This window comes from Pantherophis guttatus, chromosome 3 (genome assembly GCF_059756535.1).
Source record: "Pantherophis guttatus breed Tessera chromosome 3, ASM5975653v1, whole genome shotgun sequence".
NCBI classification, from domain to species: domain Eukaryota; kingdom Metazoa; phylum Chordata; class Lepidosauria; order Squamata; family Colubridae; genus Pantherophis; species Pantherophis guttatus.
Genome location: NC_142065.1, coordinates 82,073,342 through 82,096,534, shown reverse-complemented (window position 1 = coordinate 82,096,534; position 23,193 = coordinate 82,073,342). Strand labels below are relative to the sequence as shown.

The 23,193-nt window shown below is 36.5% G+C and overlaps 1 protein-coding gene across 9 annotated transcripts in view; it reads left to right on the top strand.

Moving 5' to 3' along the window:
- Positions 1–23,193, top strand: part of HFM1 (helicase for meiosis 1) — a 62,902-nt gene that overhangs the window by 12,057 nt on the left and 27,652 nt on the right. For 6 of the 9 annotated variants that reach the window (XM_060690034.2, XM_034437205.3, XM_087889958.1 and 3 more), the window contains 9 exons: positions 1,114–1,484; positions 3,183–3,226; positions 3,317–3,418; positions 7,191–7,336; positions 8,403–8,497; positions 12,167–12,300; positions 17,807–17,854; positions 18,724–18,804; positions 20,567–20,658. In XM_060690034.2, the coding sequence (XP_060546017.2) occupies positions 1,114–1,484; positions 3,183–3,226; positions 3,317–3,418; positions 7,191–7,336; positions 8,403–8,497; positions 12,167–12,300; positions 17,807–17,854; positions 18,724–18,804; positions 20,567–20,658 (1,113 nt within the window). The remainder of the gene's footprint in view (positions 1–1,113; positions 1,485–3,182; positions 3,227–3,316; positions 3,419–7,190; positions 7,337–8,402; positions 8,498–12,166; positions 12,301–17,806; positions 17,855–18,723; positions 18,805–20,566; positions 20,659–23,193) is intronic. The other 3 variants (XM_034437206.3, XM_087889962.1, XM_087889960.1) reach the window with 1 other exon arrangement.

Sequence of the window (23,193 nt, the reverse complement as noted above, 5' to 3'; positions counted from 1 at the left end):
CCATGGGACCTACCCTGATCATGTAGAAACTTTTATTGTTCCTGCAAATAATGCTTTTATGTTCTCAAAAGATTTTCTTGGCTCAGATGTATTGCCCTTCCACACTTGCAGCAGAAATAGTTATCTTTGCTATTACTACAATCTATCCTGCTCGAGCATCTCTTGGTTGTGTGTTTTTCCTGGAAACTAGTCTATTGAATTAGTTGTTCAACCATGTTGTTATTTTTCCAGTCTTCATTTTACTTACATTTTTCTGCAATAGAAAAAAAATCTATGTTTTCTTTCCATTGGTCTTTTCTGAGTGACCTGCTTCTTTTCACGTCTAGCTACCTCCCTGGTATTTGTCTCAAAATAACTTTTTTTAAACAGAATGGGGAATTTCCTCCTGGTTTTCCTCAGGAAAGTTCTGTCAGCATTATTGCTACCTGCCAGCGGCCAGAATACCAGAAACAACATAGTACTTGTCCTCTATAGCTAAAAAAGAAGAAGTTATCCCAGTTTGCATGTATACATGCTTGCATTTATAGTCATGGATTCTCCTGCCTATTTGCTCAGGCATCTAGGATATGTGTACTGGCTATTTGGATGAATATGGAAGAAGGAACTGTTTGCTATGTCCTACTTGAGTGAATAAAGGATCACTAATTTACTACATTCATAATGCTTATTTCCAATTCCTGTTTTGCATGGAATAGCCAATAAATCAGTGCAAGTGATTTTGAAATTGTATTATTATTATTTTTTACTGTTATGCCAGGGATGTAGTGATTGAATATTATACAGAACATCTAATGTCTTGCATATAGATAACATTCTCCACTCACTCATCTTCATATAAAGTAGGAAACACTCTATAATAGCAGAAAGATAGACCTGTAGGCAGTATTTAGCTGTATTAGCTGGTAAATCTTGGTAAAAATTCTGGAACAGTACTTTATATTCATGACACAGACAACCACACTGAATACCCAGTACAGTAAATCTAAAAATATTTGTGCCAGTGGAGCTTTCATGATTAAAGTACAGTTCCTCTTGAGCAAGTCCTTTCAGGACTGCAGCCCAAGGCATTTTTTTTCCAATTTCAATCCTAACATGTTTTCTTTTCCTTTAAAGATTGCAGAATGGCTTTCAGATGGCAAGAGGCCTGCTGTATGCCTGAAAATAGATGAAAGACACCGTCCAGTGAAGCTGCACAAAGTTGTGCTTGGATTTCCCTGCAGTAGCAATCAAACTGAATTCAAATTTGACTTAACACTTAACTATAAAGTAGCTAGTGTTATTCAAACATATTCTGAACAAAAGCCAACACTTGTGGTATGCGTGACAATTTCCCCCTTAACAATTGTCAGTGTATATTTCAGAATTATTATAAACAATGGATTTTCTTATTTACAGTTCTGTGCCACAAGGAAAGGAGTTCAGCAAGCTGCTTCTGTACTAGCAAAAGATGCTAAATTTATTATGACTATAGAACAAAAACAAAGGTACCTTGTAATGCAGGCTTTCTCCTGGTTACAACATATGCATAGTCTATATGTAGCAAAACCTGTGCTTCTCATCAATTTATATTGGACTGCTATAGAATCAGTACCCCCAAGGTGATCACATGTAGTGATTAGATAATGAAGTGAATATTTTTCATAGGACTATTTCAGGGAATGCAAATTAATAGCATCAAATCACTTACTTATGATGTAATTAAATTCATCCTTTTGTAAAGTAATTGCTTTTGGAATATCTAAAATAAATTTATTATTATTATTTATTAATTCAATTTGTATGCCGCCCCTCTCCAAAGACTCAGGGTGTCTCACAATGCATTTAAAATCATTATAAAAAGCATTTAAAAATTAAAAACATTAAAACTCATTCACACCATTCATGGCCGGATCTCGCCGGATCACAAGAGCGAGATCAACGGCCCCAGGCCTGCCGGAAAAGCCAGGTCTTCACCACTTTTCGGAAGGCCAATAGGGTGGGGATGGTCCGGACCTCAGGAGGTAACTGGTTCCAGAGAGCTGGGGCAGCCACAGAGAAGGCCCTCCCCCACAGGCCCGCCAGCCGGCATTGTTTAGCTGATGGGACCCGGAGGCGACCAACTCTGTGGGATCTTACCGGTTGTTGGGAGTTATGCGGTAGAAGGCGGTCTCAAAGATACCCTGGCCCTGAGCCATGTAGGGCTTTAAAGGTAATAACCAACACCTTGAATTGTGACTGGAGACCAATAGGGAGCCAGTGCAGCTTGTGGAGAATTGGTGTAATTCTCCCAGCCAGCACGCGCGGCTGCATTCTGGACCAACTGTAGTCTCCGAACACTTTTCAAGGGTAGCCCCATGTAGAGCGCGTTGCAATAATCTAACCATGAGGTGACACGGGCATGAGTGACCATGAGGAGAGCCTCCCGATCCAAGTAGGGAAATCTCTCTGTGCTCTGCAGTTGTCATGTAGCAGATATCCGCAATTAGAGTATTAGTGCTGAATATTTTCATTGTTTTTCCAGTCTCCCTGTAATAGTCTTAAAAATTCCTTAAAAATACACTTCAATGATTTGCAGTCAATTTCTTGAAGCAGTAATTTTACTGCTTTAATTGCATACTCCATATAAATATTTGTCTGAATGAGTACAGTAAAGGTATTTAATTTCTTTGTTATTTCAATTTTATAGTTGCCCATCTTAAATTGATGATTTTGGGTGACTTACAATTAAAATTAAAATTAAAAAAGTATAAAAATATAAAATAATATAAAACCATATAATATTTATATAACACAATTCACAACCAAGGTATAAAAAAGCCAACAATACTCAACAAAACCATTGTATTGGTTCTATTGCACAGCCAGGTCTCCAAGCCTCGCAAGAAACTATTTACTCATTGAAGAATAAAGAAGAGTGCTGGTGTGAGAACAATTTTTAATGAGAACAGCTTTTTAAAAATGGAAAATTTATTTGTAGCCTTTTCTGAACTAAAAAAACATTTATTTATTGGTGTCATGAAACGAGTGAAAATATTTTAGACTTATCAGGTGATAAATGGGGTTCCCCTATTTTTCATCCCAGTCCAATTCAAAGTTTATCATGATGAAATCAAACAGGGTAATCTTTAACAAAAACTATTACTTTTTTGTACTTATTTAATGACCATTGCCAATTGCCATATTTTCTTGTTCTCTCCTTGAAGATTACAAAGATCTGCAAATTTAATAAAAGAAGCCAAGCTTAGGGGTATGTATGTTTTGCTAATTGGAGAAACTATAATTATTTCTGTATAAGGGGGAAAAAAATCAATGTTTCAAGTTTGAATTTCATTTGTAGATCTCCTCATTTGTGGAGTTGCTTATCATCATGCTGGAGTAGAAGTGTCTGATAGAAAAACAATTGAAGCAGCTTTTAATATGGGAGACATACCAGTTCTTTGTGAGTACAAGGCATTTCAGAATAAAAATATTTTTTTATAACTTTATTTATAGTTTTTTCTTTGACATACGTAAGTGCTTAGTGAACAGTGTATTGTCTGGGTCAATTTACTTTATACACAATACTGATAAAAATAATGCTATTTAGGTATACATGGTAATAATCTTAAAACTTCCAACATTTATGTATACATAGTAATTATAATATATTATTTAGCAGCATACATAATATTTTCCCAATTTCTAATCTCTACCTCTATTTTCTAACCCTTAATAAAGCAAATCCCATATTAAGAAGTATACTGTATCTATCCATCATCTCTTGCCCGTTTTAGTATTTCAATACTTATTGACTTCTTGACAAATCTCCCATGCTCCTCCCTTGGGATCTTGTATCCCCTTACATCACTCATATTTAGTCTAAGTATATCATCTGCCTCTACATCTACCTCTCGCTGTCAAATCTCTAGAGCACCCATCAATAACTCTTTCATCACTTCTGGGAGATCTTTCTCTTTGTCCTCTTCTATATTTTGACCTCTTAAAGAGTAATCTACCTGTTCCACTTCAAGAATTTTTACTATCTCTTCCGTATCTTTATCTGTTTGTATCATTTGTTGATTTATCTCCTCTATTCTTTTCTCTTCTCTTTCTAATTTCTCCTCTATTTTCTGAATTTTTTGTTAATTTTTATTGTCATTTGCTGAGGGTTTCGTAGTCTCACATCTGTATCATGCATCAGTTTCTTCATCTCCTTATGGTTCCTTGTCATAGCTTCCTGAATATATTGAAGCTTCAATAATATTTCTTTTTGAAATGTATTTGTTTTTCCCTGTTGTAACATTTTGCTTTAATTTAATGGGCTAAAAGTTACTCAATAATTCATCAAAATCCCAACATCCCAATTGTCCAGAACACCAATAAGCCAATATTAGAAGAATTTGCTCAATCCCGGAACTGTTCCTCAGAATCCACAATTTTTATGGTCCTCAAAATCTGCCAATTTACTCCCTCTGAGTTATCCAAATTTGTAGAAAAGAACTTTTCTTCTTTTGTCTCATAAGATGTTCTATCAAACAATATTTATAATCCAGAATGGCCCACCAAATTTCCCCATGTCTCATTAATCCACAAAGTCAAATGTTCAGTTTCGAGGGCAATTCCTATTGTTTATAATCCACATTACTTTGAAGATCTTCAAAAGGCTCACTAGTTACTCCAAAACAGCCAGAAAGCAAATAGATGTCGAACAAAAGACAAAAAGATGGTCTTCCAGGTGTTGTTTGCCTTTCACTTTGTTTCCCTTCTTATCAGTTCTGGCTTCCTGTCAAGGTCTTTTCCAGCCATGTAGTAGTATAGTATCTTTTTTCACCAGTAGGTGGCATCCCAGCTCTAAGTACCAGCATTAAAATGAAACGGAAGATATAACAGCGGATTGTCAAATGATCAAAAGGTCACTTTTTCTTTATGCAATTTCTTCCAGTAGTCCAACAATATTATCAGCAAATTAAAATCACTTTTAACAGTATTGTGAGTTCCAGTCCGGTCTTTCTATATTTTAAAACGTCATAGTCTTCTATTAAAATTTCATTTCTCTTGTGAGTCTGTAATCTCTATATGCTAACTCACCACTTTTTCAGCACTTTGGAGAGTCTCTCAAAAATTCTTTTACTTGGGGTTGAGTTCCTAATATAGAAGTTGAAAATCATCTCACCCAGTTCCAATCCTCTGTTCACAAACTGCTCCAGCTCATTAGTATTTCTTGTTCGATTGTCCCAGCTTTGGTCTCTCTCTTTTTCATTGGTCAGGAGGGTGCTTTGGATCGAGCTGGGGAGACGCTGCTCTCCCAGGATCAACAAGGGGTCCCTCCTTTCTTCATAACCCTTCCAGGGTGACTTTAGCCCCTTAGGACCTCCTAATGAAGAAGAATTGGCCCCGCTACCCACAACCATCTCGCTGCAATGCCAAACCGGAGGTTTTTCGAATAAAAATAATGTTGATACTTTATTTCTTTAAAAAGTTAACAGTCAGCCTGTTATTGAATGATTAATTTGTTAATTTATTGATGGGTAGAATTTCTTTATGACAATCTGTTCCTTTAAGCTCTCCCAACAATGCACTCCTTGCTATTGTAACCATCTTGTGGTTGGTCATCTTCTTCTCCTTCTTTCCATTTTCCCTGGCATTAAAGTTTTCTCCAGACAGCTACATTTTCACAAAATATATCTAAAGTAGAATAATTTGAGCTTGGAGTTCATTTTTTTAACTGGGATAATCTTAAAAACCTTAATTTGTAAAAATGGAATTTATCATGATAGTTTATAAATGTGGTATGGGGGCAGCATGTTTATCACTTTTTCACTTAATAATATTGAAATTAAGTCTCATGATGAAGTATTCTGTTTTTTGCACTTTTATTTTATTTTTATGCGCTGTCATTTTTAATTTTTATTATAACTATAAAAGTCCAAAGTTGGAAAGCTCTGGGTCTCTAGATTTCTGAGAGGGCCTGTTGGTAAATTAATAATTATTTTTTAAAAATTGTTATTCAAAATTATCTAAATGCAAAGGCAACACAGTGTAGAAAAGTAAATGGTTATGGACATGAAGAAGAGGGCTTAGAGTCAAATTCCTATTTTGTTGCAGATTTTCTGAATTTTAGTTTGGCTAACTAACTTCTTATAGATATTTCATTACCAAAGTGGTAACATTATCAGTGTCTTGACCCAAACAAATGGTGTTTGTTAAATTTTATATGTGTAAACTCTGCTACCTTGTTCAGAGCCCTGACCATATTAGCTAATTCAATAATGAAAAATTGGAAGAAGAAACCAAGATCAGCAAACAGCAATATCTCAAAATTTTAACCCTGAGCTACACATATCTCCATTTTCTAGCCTTTTAGATGTATATGTCACTAGTGGACTAGATACTTACACAGTTGCTGCATATGATATATGCAAAATGAAATGTCTTGCTACAACTTGACATAATATTTGAGTATACTTGTTTGAAATAACAGGGGTTGTGTCAGCAAAATATAATATATAATGTTATAAGATGGAGAATTGAATGAGTAAGCTTAAAACTTTTTTCTCACTTCATTGTATCGAAAGGAAGAAAATCTAGTACCGTGATGGCGAACCTATGGCACGCGGAGCCATATCTGTGGGCACATGAGTGTTACCCTAGGTCAGCTCCAGCGTGCATGTGCGTGCCAGCCAACTGATTTTCGGGCCTTCCGGCCCCATCAGAAGTCGGTAAATGGGCTGTTTCCGGCTTCCGGGGGGGGGCGGAGAAGACCATTTTTGCCCTCCTCTCAGCCTCCAAGAAAGCTCTGGAGCCTGGGGAGAGTGAAAAATGGGCCTTCCGGGCTCACCGGAAGTCGGGAAATGGGCCCTTTCTGGCCTCCAGAGGGCCTCCGGGAGGGTGTGGAAGGCCATTTTCGCCCTCCCCAGGCTTTTAGAAAGCCTCTGGAGCCTGGGGAGGGCGAAAAATGGGCCTAACGGGCCCACTGTGCCATCATGTTCCAAAAGCGGGGGGAACATGAGTGGGGGGTCGCACACGCATGTGTGGGGGGCAGGGCACAGGAGGCATTGAATTATGGGTGTGGGCACATGCATACACAACCCCCCCACACTCCTTCCCCGCTTTTGGCACACAACGGCAAAAAGGTTAGCCATCACTGGTCTAGTATGTTACAAAAATATACTTATATCCACAATTTTTAAAAACCCATCTCTTGTAACAAGTTCAATATCTGATTTTTGCAGTTACTACTAGTACACTTGCCATGGGAGTAAATTTACCAGCACACCTGGTAGTTATAAAATCAACAATGCATTATGCTGGAGGAATGTTTCAAGAGTACAGTGAAACTGATATTTTGCAAATGATTGGGAGAGCAGGAAGACCTCAAGTAAGATTAATGTATCTTAAAGCAAGTTTTATATGGAATTAATAAAAGTTGGCACAAATATGTCCGATTGTGTGTGTGTGTGTGCCTTGGAGTCATTGCTAACTCTTACTAACTGCCTGGATCAATCCCTGAAGTTTTCTTGGCAAGCTTTCAGAATTGATTTGCAACTGCCTGCTTCCTAGGGCAGAGAGGGTTTGACTGGACCAAGGTCATGCAGCAGACTTTGTAATCCAAGGCAGAATTAGAAGTCACAGTCTCATTCTTTCTAATCTAGTGCCTTAACTACTACACCTGTCTTTCACATTTGATATATTAATTCTGTTGTAAATGAATGTCTGTCCATTTTTATTAGCACACTAGAGCTATTGTTGAATAATTAATATAACTATTTTTAAGAGAAAACATATAGTTGTTACTAGGGTTTAAAATTGAAAGTTAAATGTTTCTGAATTAATCTGTAAAACATCAATAGGAAAAAAAGAACTTTCATAAAAGTATTAAGCAGTTCATATTGCTTGTTGTTAACACTAGCTAGAATATTCTAATTTTATATTTTAACTTTTGCAACTGATAAGCAAGGCTGCAAGAAAAAAATATATGTGAAATGTAATGCTGGCAATTTTACTATTTTGTGCAACTTTCATATAAATTCTATTCCTAGACAGAACCAAAACTTGATACTTTTAATGTTCGTTCTATGAATTTATGCAGAAATTGTTAGAACGGTGTTTAGCCCATACTCCTTATTGGTCATCTCTTAAATGAGACCTCTGTTTTTATACGTATTTATAATATTTTAATAGAAGGTGAAACATAATCCTTGCTCATTATCTATGTAATCTTTGTTTAATTGAATTAAAGTAAAAGTATTTCTATAACCTCTTTACATTTCAGAAATTCCCTTTTGGGATTTTCAATAGCAAATAAAAGACATGGGGGAATGTCTTGAATTAGCATAATAATAATATGCTTTCCTAAAGTCTTCAGAATTACAAATCCCAAAGACCTCAGTTTGCTTACTTTCTATTATGCATGAAGGTGTATTGTATATATATTTTTTCCACAGTTTGATACAACAGCAACAGCAGTTATCATGACAAGGCTAAGTACAAGAGACAAGTATGTTCATATGCTAAATGGTGCAGATACAATAGAAAGCAGGTAACTTAAATTGTTTTTAGTATGTAGCTAGAAATGCTCTCCATATTTGTTTGATTATTGGAAAGAAATTTTTCTCTAGGATCATGAAGATAGGCCTATAAGGAAAATTTTTTAGAAAATCTTTGTTTTTCAAGCATGAACCAGAATAGTAAGCAATAAGGCAAACAGACCACACAGTATTTTCACTGAAAGTTTACTGTAATAATCTGAATATAAGAGGAACAAGTTTATCCTTCATATGCAACTATTTGTAGTACAATAGTAGTAATATGAGAATAAGAATAAGAAAATACATATGGTTATTTCTTTTCTTTTTTTTCCCTTAAGCATCTTAAAAGGAGCTTTGGGACTGAGAAAACATTGGATTTATCTGTGGAAAGGACTCCTTCCCTTAGTACTGTTATTCAGATTCAATTTAGAATACAGTTACTTTCAATTCAAAATTTAAACACTTTGAGATTACACAATTTCCCCATTGTATATAATCTGGACTTGTTCATTATTATTATTACATTTTAATTCCATCTTTCATATATATGTGTACATGAACATGTATCTGTATATTTATACGGATATGTATACATACATGTATCAAAGTGGTAAATATAGTTAATACTCCTGCCTTCTATTTTCTCCACAAAAACTCTGTGAAGAGGGTTGGAGTGAGAGCAAAAGTGACTGACCCAAACAAGCTTCCATGCCTAATATATGCTTAGATTGTCATCTTATTGTATTTTGAGTGATTTCTGAAGCTCTGCCCAGAAAAATAATAGCTAGCCACATTTTAGAATGTATTATAAAACTGACATAGTTTAACATGCTCTTTAAACTCCAAATTCCAACAAAAGAAAGCTAAGTATGGAAACAGGTATTTCTGCATATCTCTAAAATTGCATTTTAAGGTTATTTTGCTGCTATGTGTTGGAAAAATCAGCACTAGCGGCTAAAAATGGTGATGTGCAAATTCTTTATTGTTCTATTTCTGAAATATGAAGGAATTTGAATCTGAATCTGAGCCACTACATAATCATGTAAACTCATATAAAACCTGTACAGGAAGACAAGGAAGTCAGACCACTTTGAACATTGAGGGCATCACAAAATGTAACGTCTGTATATCTCTGCTTTGAGCTTAAAGGAAGGTGCACCATATGTACTTTGAGATATATATCATTTCTGCAACTGCTGAACAGCAAGGTCAAGATAACTAATGCAATTTATATAGTCTTTATATTGATTCCCAATAGACAGACAGTATTGGATGATTGCTATCATGTCATTTAAGCCTTCTCTCATTAGGCCTAACATACCATTCCCTTAGCCAGTCATTGTACAATTTAGCCTCCAGACCCCTTATCATTTTTGTTGGTCTTCTCTGCATTCTTTCTAGGGCCTCAGCATCTCTTTTTGTATTGTGGCAACTTAGCATATACTTATATACCACTTCATAGTGCTTTATAGCCCTCTCTAAGCAGTTTACAGAGTCAGCATATTGCCAATCTGTGCCCTCATTTTATTGACCTCGGAAGGATGAAAAGCTGAGTCAACCTTGAGCTGCTCCCAGGATCCTGATCCTTCTGTTGATGCAACCTAGGACTGCATCTGCCTTTTTGGCAGCTGCAGCCAAACTGCTGACTCATAAGCAGTGGTCCACCAGGACACATAGGTCCCTTTCATAGGCACTATTATTGAGCCAGGAACTGCCTATACTGTACCTGTGTATTTAATTTTTTCTTCCTAAGTGCAGGACCTTATTTTCTCACCAGTGACCCATATCTTGTTGGATAGGATCCAATGCTCAAGTCTGACAAGATCCTTCTGAATCTTGAGACTATCTTCCAAAGTGTTACCAATTCCCTCCAGCTTGGTGTCATCTGCAAATTTGATGTGTGCCCTTCAATCCCCTTATTTAGGTAATTTATGAAGATGCTAAAGAGCACTATGCCCAAGACAGAACCTTGAAATACCCTACTGCATGCTTCCTTTCACATAGATGTAGTTCCATTGAGGACCACACACTGAGTGCCATTCGTCATCCAAATGCAAATACATCTGGTGTGGTCCAATCTATCCCACATTGTTCTATCTTACCAAGAAGTAAACTGTGGATTCCTTTATCAAATGCCTTACTGAAGTCAAAGTATATTATATCCACAGCATTTCCTTGATCCACTAATTTAGTCACTTTATTAAAGATGGCAATAATGTTTGTTTGGCATGATCTGCTTTTAACAAACCCATGCTGGTTTCTAATAATAACCTTGCTCATTTCTAGGTGCTCACAAATCCACTACTTAATTATCTTTTCCAGGATTTCTCCAGGTATTGATATCAAACTGATTGCTTTGTAGTTTCCTGTATCCACTCTTTCCCCTTCCACCCCTTTTGAAGATTGGATCCACATCAGCTCTTTTCCGGTTCTCTGACAGTTCCCCCATTCTCTAGTAGCCCTGAAAGATTTCATTCAGTAGTTCCGAAATCACATCTGCCAGCTTCTTGGATGTAAATCATCTGGTCTATAGATTTGAACTTGTAGAACCCCACAGGCTAAATTAGCCACAGGCCAATTCCCAATGAGTTTAGTATAAGCCTTCCTAGGCTACTGTTTGATAACATCTGGAGAAATGGGAACAGAAACTTCAGACCTAGTAAAGCAGGATTTCCATTCTCCAGCTTCATCAAGAACTCCAACAAAATACCATAATCAGTGTTATCAAAAGTTACCATGAGTTCAAGAGGTGTCAGCAGAATTCCTGTCTCCTGGAACATGTAATTAGTGGAACTAAGGCAAATCCAAGTTTTATTTCATATTTAATTTCATATTTAGAACTATTGTCTCAAGCTTCGACCACCTGAATAGAATGTTCAGTGTACTTAAAGTATTATCAGATTTGCTTCTTAATCTGAAAATTTCAGTTAGAGAATTCAAGACTGAGATTAAACTTTAGAAGAAATCAGACTGTAATAGGCCTATGCTGAAGGCTGCCGGGCTTTGTTGTTGTTTTTCCTTTGAATGACATAAAAATATATTTAAGCTCTCCCATAAAGAAATGAAACCAACTACCATATTTTTTGGAGTATAAAACGCTCTGGACTATAAGGTGCACCTACCTTTTTTGGGGAGGAAAACAAGAAAAAAAAATCTGCTTCTGCCTCCCAGCATCCATCCAGTATTCATCTGGCTCATTTGCCATGGCCCATTTGCCACAGCCCGTTTGCCGTGGCCCATTTGCTGACACCCATTCGCTGCCAACTGTTCAGCACCGCCACAGTCCGTTCACCGCCACCACGGCCTGTTTGCTACCACTGCGGCCCATTCGCCATCACCGTGGCCGTTCGCCACCGCGGCCCATTCTAGAACAGCTGATCAGCACCACACCAACTCCCCACCCCCCACCGCAACATTCGCTGTATAAAATGCACTGAAATTTTCACCCACTTTGGGGGGGAGTGCGTCTTATACTCCGAAAAATATGGTATTTATATCTTAATATTTAACTATTACTTAATTAAATGTAATGTTCTTTTAAATATCTATATTTAAGGGGTTCAGTATAGATCCCAAATCACTAGTTCTCTATTTAAGAATGAAATGTGTTGGTAATAATATATATTTTATGCATTTAATTTGTATCTTATTTTTTCCTTTTCTCTCTCTCTTTATATTAGTTTGCACAAACATCTAATTGAACACTTAAATGCTGAAATAGTGCTTCACACCATCACTGATGTGAACATAGCTTTAGAATGGGTGAGATCAACTTTCCTCTATATCAGAGCTTTGAAGAATCCAGCTTATTATGGTAGGTGGCACTTAAAATTTGCGAATTGAAATAGACAATTAAAATGTGATGTGGTAATTTGTTTCTTATGATAAAACAGTTTTCTGTTGGCAAATAATTTATTCAAAACATTAATGGTATTTCTTATGCATTTCCTTTTTCAGTAGAAATCTAGGCAATCAGAATATGTAGTCTTTTATTGCTTATGTTCATCTGTCTTTTCCTGCTTGTGAATACAGAACAATATTTTTGTGGCATCATTAAGCAAATTCTATGATCATTAAGTGAACAGCATCGTCATTAGGTGAATCCATTATACCCAATGGGCGTTTCTTTGCTGGAAACCAGAAATGAACACCGGAAACTAGCAAACAATGCAAAAAATCATGGTCATATGATCATAGGATGCTGCAAAATGGCCACAAAAGTGAGCCAGTTGCCAAGCACCCAAAATGCAATCAAGTTAACAAAAGCAAGTTTGAAAATGAACTGGAGCAAGCTGGGAACTAAGAAAAACTTTCCAGAAAAAAAGTCCCCGAGTCCATCCTAATGGAAGATTCAGTTGAGTGATAGTTTAGCACCTCAAATTTAAACTCCCTTTTCTCACTCTTCTTAATGATATGACCCAGAGCGAAGAGTATACAGCCTCCCTCATACATTCTAATGGATACTTACCGTATTTTTCGGACTATAAGACATATTGAAGTATAAGACGTGCCTAACTTTTGGGGAGGAAAACAAGGGGGAAAAAATCTGCCTCTGCCTCCCAGCAATTTACCTCCTTGCAGCAAACAGCAAATAGCCTAGTCAGCTTCAGCAAAGCCTGATTTAGCACAAGCAGCTGGTTGGCGGTTGGATGGGCTTCCTGAAATACCATCTATCAGTTGTTCCAGGCTGCGGGGATTGTCACCGCCCATCGCCGCCATCGCTGCTGCCCCCTATCACCATCTCCACACACCCCGTTTTCAGCCACCGCATGTCCCATTTTTGGCCCATGCCACTGCTGCCTATCGCCCCCCCCCCACCTAGAACAGGCCAAAAAGGGATGCACAGAGGCCAAAAATGGGGCGTGTGGAGGCGGTGATAGGTGGCAGCAGCGATGGGCAGCGACGGCAGCAATGGGCGATGGTGATCCCTGCAGTCTGGAACAGCTGATAGACGGTATTTCAGGAGCCTCATCCAACCACCAATCAGCTGCTTGTGCTAAATCAGGATATGCTGAAGCTGACCAGGCTGTTTGCTGTTTGCTGCAAGGAGGTAAATTGCTGGGAGGCAGAGGCCGAAGAGTGGGGGCTGATGGGTGGGTGGGGCTTTGGCAACATTCACTGTATAAGATGCACAGACATTTCCACCCACTTTTTTTGGGGGGGGGGAAGTGCGTCTTATACACCGAAAAATATGGTATACATATATATGTGTATATATAGATACACATAGATGCAACCTGTTATTTTGTTACACAGATGAAAATACACAAACTCTGCAGCAAATGGGAGATCAAACAGATTCCTAACCAACTTAGCTGGCAACTTTGTCATTCAAAAGGTAAAGGAGGGAACTGGAAGAAAAACTATACTGGACCTAATTCTTACTAATAGAGAAGAAACGAAAGAGGGAATTGAAGTTGCCGGAACTTTGGGCGAGAGTGACCACGTCATACTGGAATTCAATATAATGCAAACACAAGCAATAGAATAGAATATAATCCAATCAGTATCTTAAACTTTAAAAGAGCTGATTTTAACAAACTCAGAGAAAGCCTAAGCAAAATTTCATGGAAAAAAATCCTAAAGGGGAAAACAAGAAGCGTGGGAAACATTGAAAAATATGATCATAAAAGCCCAGCCCAGCCCAGCCCAACACAATACCACAGAAAAACAAGAAATCCAAAAAGAAACCAGCATGGTTGCACAAAGAACTCTCTGATAAACTGAAAGACAAAAAGGATAAGTAGAAAAAATGGAAAGAGGGACACATAATAAGGAAGACTATCAGCAGATAGCCCGAATCTGCAAAGATGAAGTCAGGAAAGCAAAGGCTCACAATGAACAAAGACTTGCAACAAAAGTCAAAGATAATAAAAAAAAGTTTATTTCAACATATAATTAACAAGAAAAAAGTCAAGGAAACAGTTGGTCCACTAAAGAGAGAAGATGGCAAGGAAGTAACAGGCAGTAGAAAGAAAGCAGAGCTGCTTAACTCATTCTTTGCATCAGTCTTCACAAAAAAGAAATTATAGCCCAATCTACCAAAAACATAACTGTAAAAGACAGATTAGAAATAAAAATTAAAATAAGCAAGAAAATGGTAATAGAACACCTGTCTGACCTTGATGAATATAAATCATCTGGACCTGATGGATTACATCCCAGAGTTCTGAAGGAGCTGGCAGATGTTATCTTAGAACCATTGTATCATATCTTTAAAATATCTTGGAGCACTGGGGAATTACCAGAAGATTGGAAAAGAGCTGATGTGGTTCCCATCTTCAAAAAAGGGGGAAAAAACCAGACCCAGGAAACTACAGAACAATCAGTTTAACATCAATATCTGGGAAGATACTTGAAAAAAATAATCAAAAAACAGATCTGTGAATATCTAGAAACAAATAAAGTTATAACTAGTAGCCAGCATGAGTTTGTTAAAAAGAGATCATGCCAAACCAATCTTATTTCATTCTTTGATAAAGTGATATACTAGCGAAATGCTGTAGATATAGTATATTTAGACTTCAGTATTTGGCAAGTAAACCACAACCCACTTCTTGATAAGCTAGAAAAATGTGGGATAGACAGAATCACCACCAGATGGATTTGTAACTGGCTGACAAACAGTACTCAATGAGTATTCCTTAATGGTATTAAATCTATACGGAGGGAAGTAAGTAGTGGGGTACCACAAGGTTCCATCTTAGGCCCAGTCTTCTTCAATATTTTCATAAATGGCTTAGATGAGGAAATAGAAGGGGAACTCATCAAATCTGCAGATGACACTAAGCTGGCAGGAATAGTCAACACCTCAGAAGACAAGCTCAGGATCCAAAAAGATCTTGACAGACTTGAACAATGGGACCTATCCAACAAAATTAATGTGGAGAAAAGCAAGGTTTTACACCTGGGCAGGAAAAACCAAAGGTACAAGTATATATTAGGTGAAATCTGGCTCAAAAACAGTAACTATGAGAGGGAACTTGAAATCCTAGTGGACAATCACTTAAACATGAGCCAACAGTGTGCGGCAGAAGCCAAAAAAGGTAATACAATCCTTGGTTGTATAAACAGATGCATAGAATCAAAATTACATGAAATGTTAGTATCCCTTGATAAAGCCTTAGTAAGGCCACACCTGGAATACTGCATTCAGTTTTGGACACCTCATTACATAAAAGATGTTGAGACTTTGGAAAAAGTTAGCAAAGAAGAGCAACTAAGATGATTAAAGGTCTGGAGACTAAAACATATGAAGAATGATTGCAGGATTTGGGTTTGGCTAGTCTAGACAAAAGGACTAGGGAGCACATGGTAGCAGTATTCCAGTATTTGAGAGGCTGCCACAAAGAGGAGGGGGTCAATTTATTTTCCAAAGAATCACAGGGCAAGACAAGAAACAATGCGTGGAAACAAGAAACAATGGAGAGAAGCAACCCAGAATTAAGAAGAAACTTCCTAACAGTGAGGACAATTAAGCAGTGGAACAGCTGCCTTCAGAAGTTGTGGGTGCTTCATCACTGGAAATTTTTAAGAAGAGACCGGACAGTCACTTGTCTGAAATGGTATGTGGTCTCCTGCTTGAGCAGGGCGCTGGGCTAGAAGACCTCCAAATTCCCTTCCAGCTCTATTGAGATTGAGGTTACTTAGTAAAAGTGTTAGAAAAAATTACTGAAGCCCAGTCAAGCTATGTAGTTTCCTTATCTTCAAAACAGATTTGGCAAGACTGTTTTTTGTATCTTTACGTGAATACTTTGCTTACCAACCATCTCATAGTCTGTAAGGTGCTTAATACCAGAGAACTTGGAAACAGAAAATCAGTCTGTCTTTGGGATATTGCAGCTGAAGCTCCTATTTCTCCTTGTTGCATAGATGGCCTTGAGGATACCGGTACTTGGACTTTTAACAGGCTTATTGCAGATTCATACTACAATTTCTTTTGTAGAAATCTCATAATTCTTTCTCTGCAACATTTCAAAATATAAAAATGTCAGTTGCATATTGGAATGTGATACAGATAATATTTTGTTCCCTGCAGTAAGTACAGGTTGCCTGTTTTTGAAGAAGATGAATTCACTTTCTTGAATAGTGTATATATTTTTTTAAAGTTTTCAGCTAAATAGGCTTGTTTTTATAGACGATCAAATGAGAACATTAAAATTCATAAACTATTTTATATCAAGTGAATGCAGATCTATGTCCCCCAAAGGCAGAGTTACTGTTTCTTCACTGATCCTTCTTGCTGTCATCACCACAGCATAAGGCATTCTGCAGTGTTCAGCACAGTAGGATCTCTCTGTATGTGGAACAGCTGCTTTTTAGAACTGTGAAAGAAAAGGGGGAGGGAAAAAGTGGTAAATGAAATACTTACTTTCTTGAAATGCCCTTAAATGATAACAGTTAGGACATTTAGCACCTTTCACTACATCTGTTTTCACACCGATTTTGTATATATGTGTGTATGTGTGAGAGAAAGAGCAAGAGAGAAAGTGAGAGAAAGATGAAAGCAGATATAAAATCTTTGTAGTAGTGGAAAAATATTCACAAAAATAAAATATTTTTTTTAAAAGGTCTATATTTGTTAGCAGAAATATAATGGAACAAATGTTAATGTTTGAATACTGTCTTGCTTTTTCTGTAATAAATTCAGATTTTAAAAAATAGAAATAGAAAATAGGGAAAATGTCAGATGCTGAAAGCATTTTGAACTATGAAAATTGAATATTATTTTCTAAGCCATTTTTAGTGCTAGAACAGAATGCTAGAACAGATTCTTTTGTTGTTTCATGAATAATGGTCAAGTATTTATATGTGCAATTAGGATGCTTATATTATGGAAGAAAGGAAAAATTCAGAGCTCTGAGGGGAGTGTTCAATTCTTAAGATGAAGCACTATGACAGATTGCTACGTATGAAAACAGCAAACAGCAGTTACTTTACAAGCCAATTTAAAAGGAAATTAGAAGTTTCTAGTATATCTAGGTCATTAGTTGATCACCTATGGACTATAGCATGAATTTGTGGATTGATTCATTCTAAATATAGTGTATGGTGTATAGGTCTTCTTATCCACTGTTCCTTCTATATTGGAAGGACAACAATATGTGTAGCAAGGTACAGGCTGGGACAATTTTAAAGTTAAAATTAATAAATAATTTATAAATCTCTTTAGGCATCCTTTTGTGTCCCATAATAAATTGTGTGCTTAATATACAAATCTGTTGATTGTAAAACTTTGCATAGGTTTCTATAACAAAAGAACTGTACATTATTTTTTTACAAATTAAGCATTAATAATCAATTGTATTCTTTTAACCAAGGGTTTTCAGCTGGGCTGGACAGAAATGGAATTGAAGCAAAATTACAAGGTCAGATTTCTTGAAAACGCAAAGAACAGTGCATTCAAATAGGCTTTAAGGATACTTAAATTTGTTTGCTCATTTTGCTTCACATTCTAGTACTAGTTCTGCTAATTCTTTTGTTTTTCCTCTTACCTCCTGTGGATTCCTTAGAGATTATTGGACCATAATAAAGTGCCTTTTTTCCCTTGAGCCCAGAGACAGATATCCCTGCTCTTACCACCAACTCCAGAATTTTTTTCCCTTCACCTAGAATCTCTGTCTTTCTGAATAAAGCAAGCCTATTTCTCTGCCCCTAAAGAGGTTCCAACTCATATCTACTTTCAGCTCTGCTCCTATTGTTGCTCCTTCCACTTCAGCATTGCTTACATTTCTTCTTTTCTTGGGATCTAGCTCATTAGGACTATGTGGTCATTTTCATTCTTTATCTTGCTTACATCTTCTCTTTCTTGCATCTTCTTTTTTGACCTTTTCCCAGAAGAGCTTTCTTTCATCTCTTTCAGCCATACTGTTTCCCTTTGTCCCAAAACAAAGCTTTTTCCCAAACAAAGATGGATCTGAGAAGAACCTTCTCTGCAACTCCCTACTTTTATGTGAGGCTAAAATGATAAACTCACCAAGAATCCCCTTTATTTTATCTGGGCAAGCGTAAACTTGTTTTTCTTGTTTGGTCACATGTTCATAGCTATTGCATAGACATTTAAGTTGATTTTATATCTGGGAAATAGGGTGAGTGAATGTGGGGAATGGAAGTGCTTGCCTTGCCTGAGTTGAATCAGGGTTTGCCTGTTCACAGAAGATTGATAAATTTTCTGCTTTTTCTAACTGCAAAATTATTTTTTCCTGCATATTAAAAATTATCACTTTAACTTGGACAGAACTATGTTTGAAGAATTTGAATGATTTGTCATCACTTGATCTGATCAAGATGGATGATAATCTCTACTTCAAGACCACAGGTAATATTACATAATCTGTATCATCTGAATGTTCAGAATTTATTTTTTTAATATTTTAATATTTAAAATGTATATTTGGGGCATGCATTGTTCTCATAAAAACTGTGCCCTAGGGCAATGTGCAATTGCAAGACTTCACACAACTCTCAAGTCTCTGTTATGTGTCCAGTTCTTTCTTTCCATAATGACTGAAATTTGACAGTGTAGTTTTTGTCATTTTGTGTAAACACCTGAAAATTGTAATATCAGGCATAAAATAGACATAACATTATTTTTTAAAAAATCCATTAGAAAATATAAATCAGAAAAAATATAAGTGTAGCCACATTTATAGTGTCATGGTTTTGCCTATCATAGTACTACTCACTGCAACTCTCAGGTCTCAGAAAAGTGTTAACTGGGACCAACTCCAGTTACAAAACTTTGTTCCTGTTATGTATAAATGCCCACCGTTGTCTACCCCAGGTATGGCAAGGGTTAACAACACATCTGCCTAGATCCTCCCCTGACCCCTCCTTACCTCAGCTCCGCCTCCCAGGTATTTAAGACGTGGTCCAGAGATCCAGAGTTCACTTCCAGACACATACCTGTAATTGAAACATTGATTAATAAAAGAAATTGATTCACTGCATCTTGTATTGGAGTTATTGGGTAAGATCCTAGAAATAAGTCACAGTTCCTCTTTGTCTTAGAGTGTTCCATAAATTAAGGGCAGCTTCTTAATAAGATGTTTGGATTACAAGCTAGGAAAATTGGATAAGGGGCCAGAAACTTGGGACTTTAAGTCACTGTCACATAGCAATAGCAATAGCAATAGCACTTAGATTTAAATACCATTTCACACTGCTTTACAGCTCTTTCTAAGTGGTTTACAGAGTCAGTATATTTCCCCCAACAATCTGGGTCCTCATTTTACCAACTTTGGAAGGATGAAAGGCTGAGTCAACCTTGAACCATTGAGACTCGAACTGCCGAACTACTGTATGTATGAACTAGTAGTATCTAGACTCATCTTCCTATGGAAAACTACCACTGATATTCACATTTCTTCTGAGGATCATGGAAATCAACCAGAAAATTAACCAATAGACGAGCATAAGCAAACAGTCCCCCCCCCAGATTTGTAGAAAGGCATGATTATAAGGCAAATGCAAATACTTGCCCTTTCTCTTTCTTGCTCTTAGAGAGGGCAGTATTTCTCAGAGTTTTGCGCCATAGAAGAATTTTCTGAGTTTTTTCATACGTACTTGGGAGTGTGGAAAAGTCATGAATATTTTTGAATGTTGTATAGTTTTAAATATATACTAAACATATATTGAAATATATACTAAACATTTGGCAATTAGAAGGCTAGTTAATAGATTAGACCATATTTTATGGTTAAATCTGGTTTATTATATGTTCCCAGTCTATAAAAATGAGTAACTAAAAATAATTTGAAGTCCTTTGAGTTAAAATCAATGTCACAGAGTAACAGAGTTGGAAGATCCATTTAAACCATTGAGCCAAATCTTGTGCTTAATGCAAGAATCCAAACTGAAGCATCCTAAAACTGATGGCTGTCTAGCCAATCCAGTGAAGAGGAACCTCCCACCTCTTTAGATAATTGGTTCCAAAGGACAACTGGACTTACTATTAAAAAAGGGGTTTCCTATCATATGCATTCTTCAAACTTAAAGCTATTATTCAACTAGGAAAAATGTCTTTTATATTTCACTTATTAAAAATACTTAATTGTTTTATATATTTATTTTTTCTACAGAAACTGGACGACAGATGGCTTGGTATTATATTGCATTTGACACTGTAAAAAAGTGTTTCATGATTAACGGAACAGCAACTTTATCTGAACTGGTAATTTTATTATTCATATGAAGAATTAATACTCTTACAAATTAGCTGAAAACTCATTTATGGTTTCAGATTTTTGAAAGTTGCTTTTTATTGAAACTACATAATTCATACCATTTGACTTAGATCTGTGATCAGAGTTGTGTGCTGGAGGAGAAATGACTTGTAGTTCATTAATTATTGTGCAAGCTACTAGAATCGTACAGTTATATACAATTATCAGGAATGGCATTAAACTCTAATGCAAAATTATTGGGAAATAATCTGTTCAACTTGAAAATAACTTTTGTGGAATCACCAATTCTCTGTGGCTCACAAAAGAATGGTCTTTTTAAAGAAGACCGCATTACATTACACTGCATTACCAAATCATTATTTCTCATTGATAAGAATTCAGAAGTTTGTTATTGCTTGCGTCCTAGGGCTGAAAGAGAGTGATCGGCCCAAAGTCACCCAAGTGGCTTTGTGCTCAAGTTGGGACTAGACCTCATGGTCTCTTGGATTCTATCCTGATGCCTTAACTAATAACCAACCTGGCTTTCATATTAAAGTATTGTAATGTTTTTTCTAAAATTCTTGCTGCAGATGTCAAATCTTATTACATTTTAGACTTTAACAGTATATAAATAACTAATACTGAGTGGATACAACTTTTCATCTTTTTTGCCTTTATTATTTATATTATTTGTATACATTTATTGTGGTTCAGTTTAAGTACTTAGTACAGACTAGATAAAGTGTATATTATGGATCTAAAGTCAATGTATTGTTGCCTATGTTTGTTTTTTTAATGTTTTTATATGCTATTAGCTGCTTAGAGTCACTGTGGTAAGTTGGGGGGGTCATACATACTGAGTCAATCTGGACAAAATACACCTAATCTGTCCCCAATTTCTAAATGAAAAATTAATTTCCTAAAAAATTGGGGGAAGTTATCTGTTTTGCTTAGGCAATTTGCTTGTTAAATATTTATCCTGTGGAGCAATTAAATTTCACTTTGCTTTGAAATGTCACACATAATTTTCCTTGTATTTGGGCAATATTTGGACTAAAAACCCAATGAAAGAAATATGAAAAAGCCTTTAAACTGTTTTTATGTTAGGGATTTTGTGCTGAAGCATATTGTTTGAGAATCAAGCAATATATGAAACAATAACTGTAAGTGGGATATTTAGACTATTTTATTTTTTTAATGATATATAACATAGAAAGTCACTTTCTTTCAAAACAGACAAACATTTTTTATTGCTTTCCTTGTTTGTCTATGGTGGGGTTTTGTTTTTTTTTCATTAGACCATTGAGATGCTATTTTGCAACAATTCACTGAACCGTGAATTTTGGTATTTGTGTGGTAGCAATGGGATTATATATCAATGAAATTTAGTTCCCATTTAATTTTGAATGTATTTGATGTTACATAATAAATAAATGTTTATGATGATGCCATGCCAACTGTCGCTGTATGATATTATCCTGATTTTCAGAAGTGTCAGTCATACTTTGCCAGTCTGTTTATAGGAAAAATTTAAAGTATTCAATGAATTAAGTAATGAGATAAATTAATATGTAAAGCCAGGTTTTATCCTTATACTACAACTGTTATAAATATGAACCATTTATTTATACACCTTATATGTCCTCCCATCTCACTGCAATGACTATAGGTCAGGGGTGTCAAGCTCGATTTCATTGAGGGCTGCATCAGGGTTGTGTTTGATCTCAGGGGGCCAGGGTATGTGGCCAGGGTGGGCATGGCCAGCTCAACATTACTCATGTCGGGGGTGCCTGTGGTGGTCCAAGCATTCTGCCAGTGAAAACAGGCTCCCGAGCTCCGTTTTAGTCAGCAATGGCCTCCTGCAACCCTCTGCCAGCAAAAACGGAACTCAGGAGGGCCACCCCCAACTCTCGCAAACTCCATTTTCGGCTGCAGTGGCCTACTGCAACCCTCTGCCAGCAAAAACACAGCTCTGATTTCCCTGGTAGAGCCACAGCGGGCCGGTCTTTACTGTTTCCAGGGCCGCCCCATGGGCCAAATTTAAGCACCTTGCAGGCTGGATCTGGCCCGTGGGCCTTGAATTTGACACCCCTGCTGTAGGTGGTATACAAAGTTAAAAACAACAATTTAAACAACTTAAGTCATAAATGCTGGAGGTCATAAACAGCTACTCCAACTCATAATAAAACAACAATAACTGTCAGAGCTTGTTTAACCTCTTGGCTGAAATGCATGGGATGCTTTTAAAAGCAGATTCTTTGCTTTTTAGGGTGTTACATACTTGGGTAGGGACTTTGTTAAATGTACCCAATATGTGGTATCTTGATACTTAACAATTTAGATAAAATTAATAAATAATTAAAAAAACAGCAGCAATATAAGCAATATATTTTATTCTCAAATTTTGGTTTGTAATTTCTCACTACTCAACACTAACCCATATTACAAGAATGTATTATGTTTCCTTCTCCTGCTGCATATTAAAGTGTCCAACTGTATTCCAGGAAAAACAATAGACTATACTTCCAGGCTTAGTAATAAAA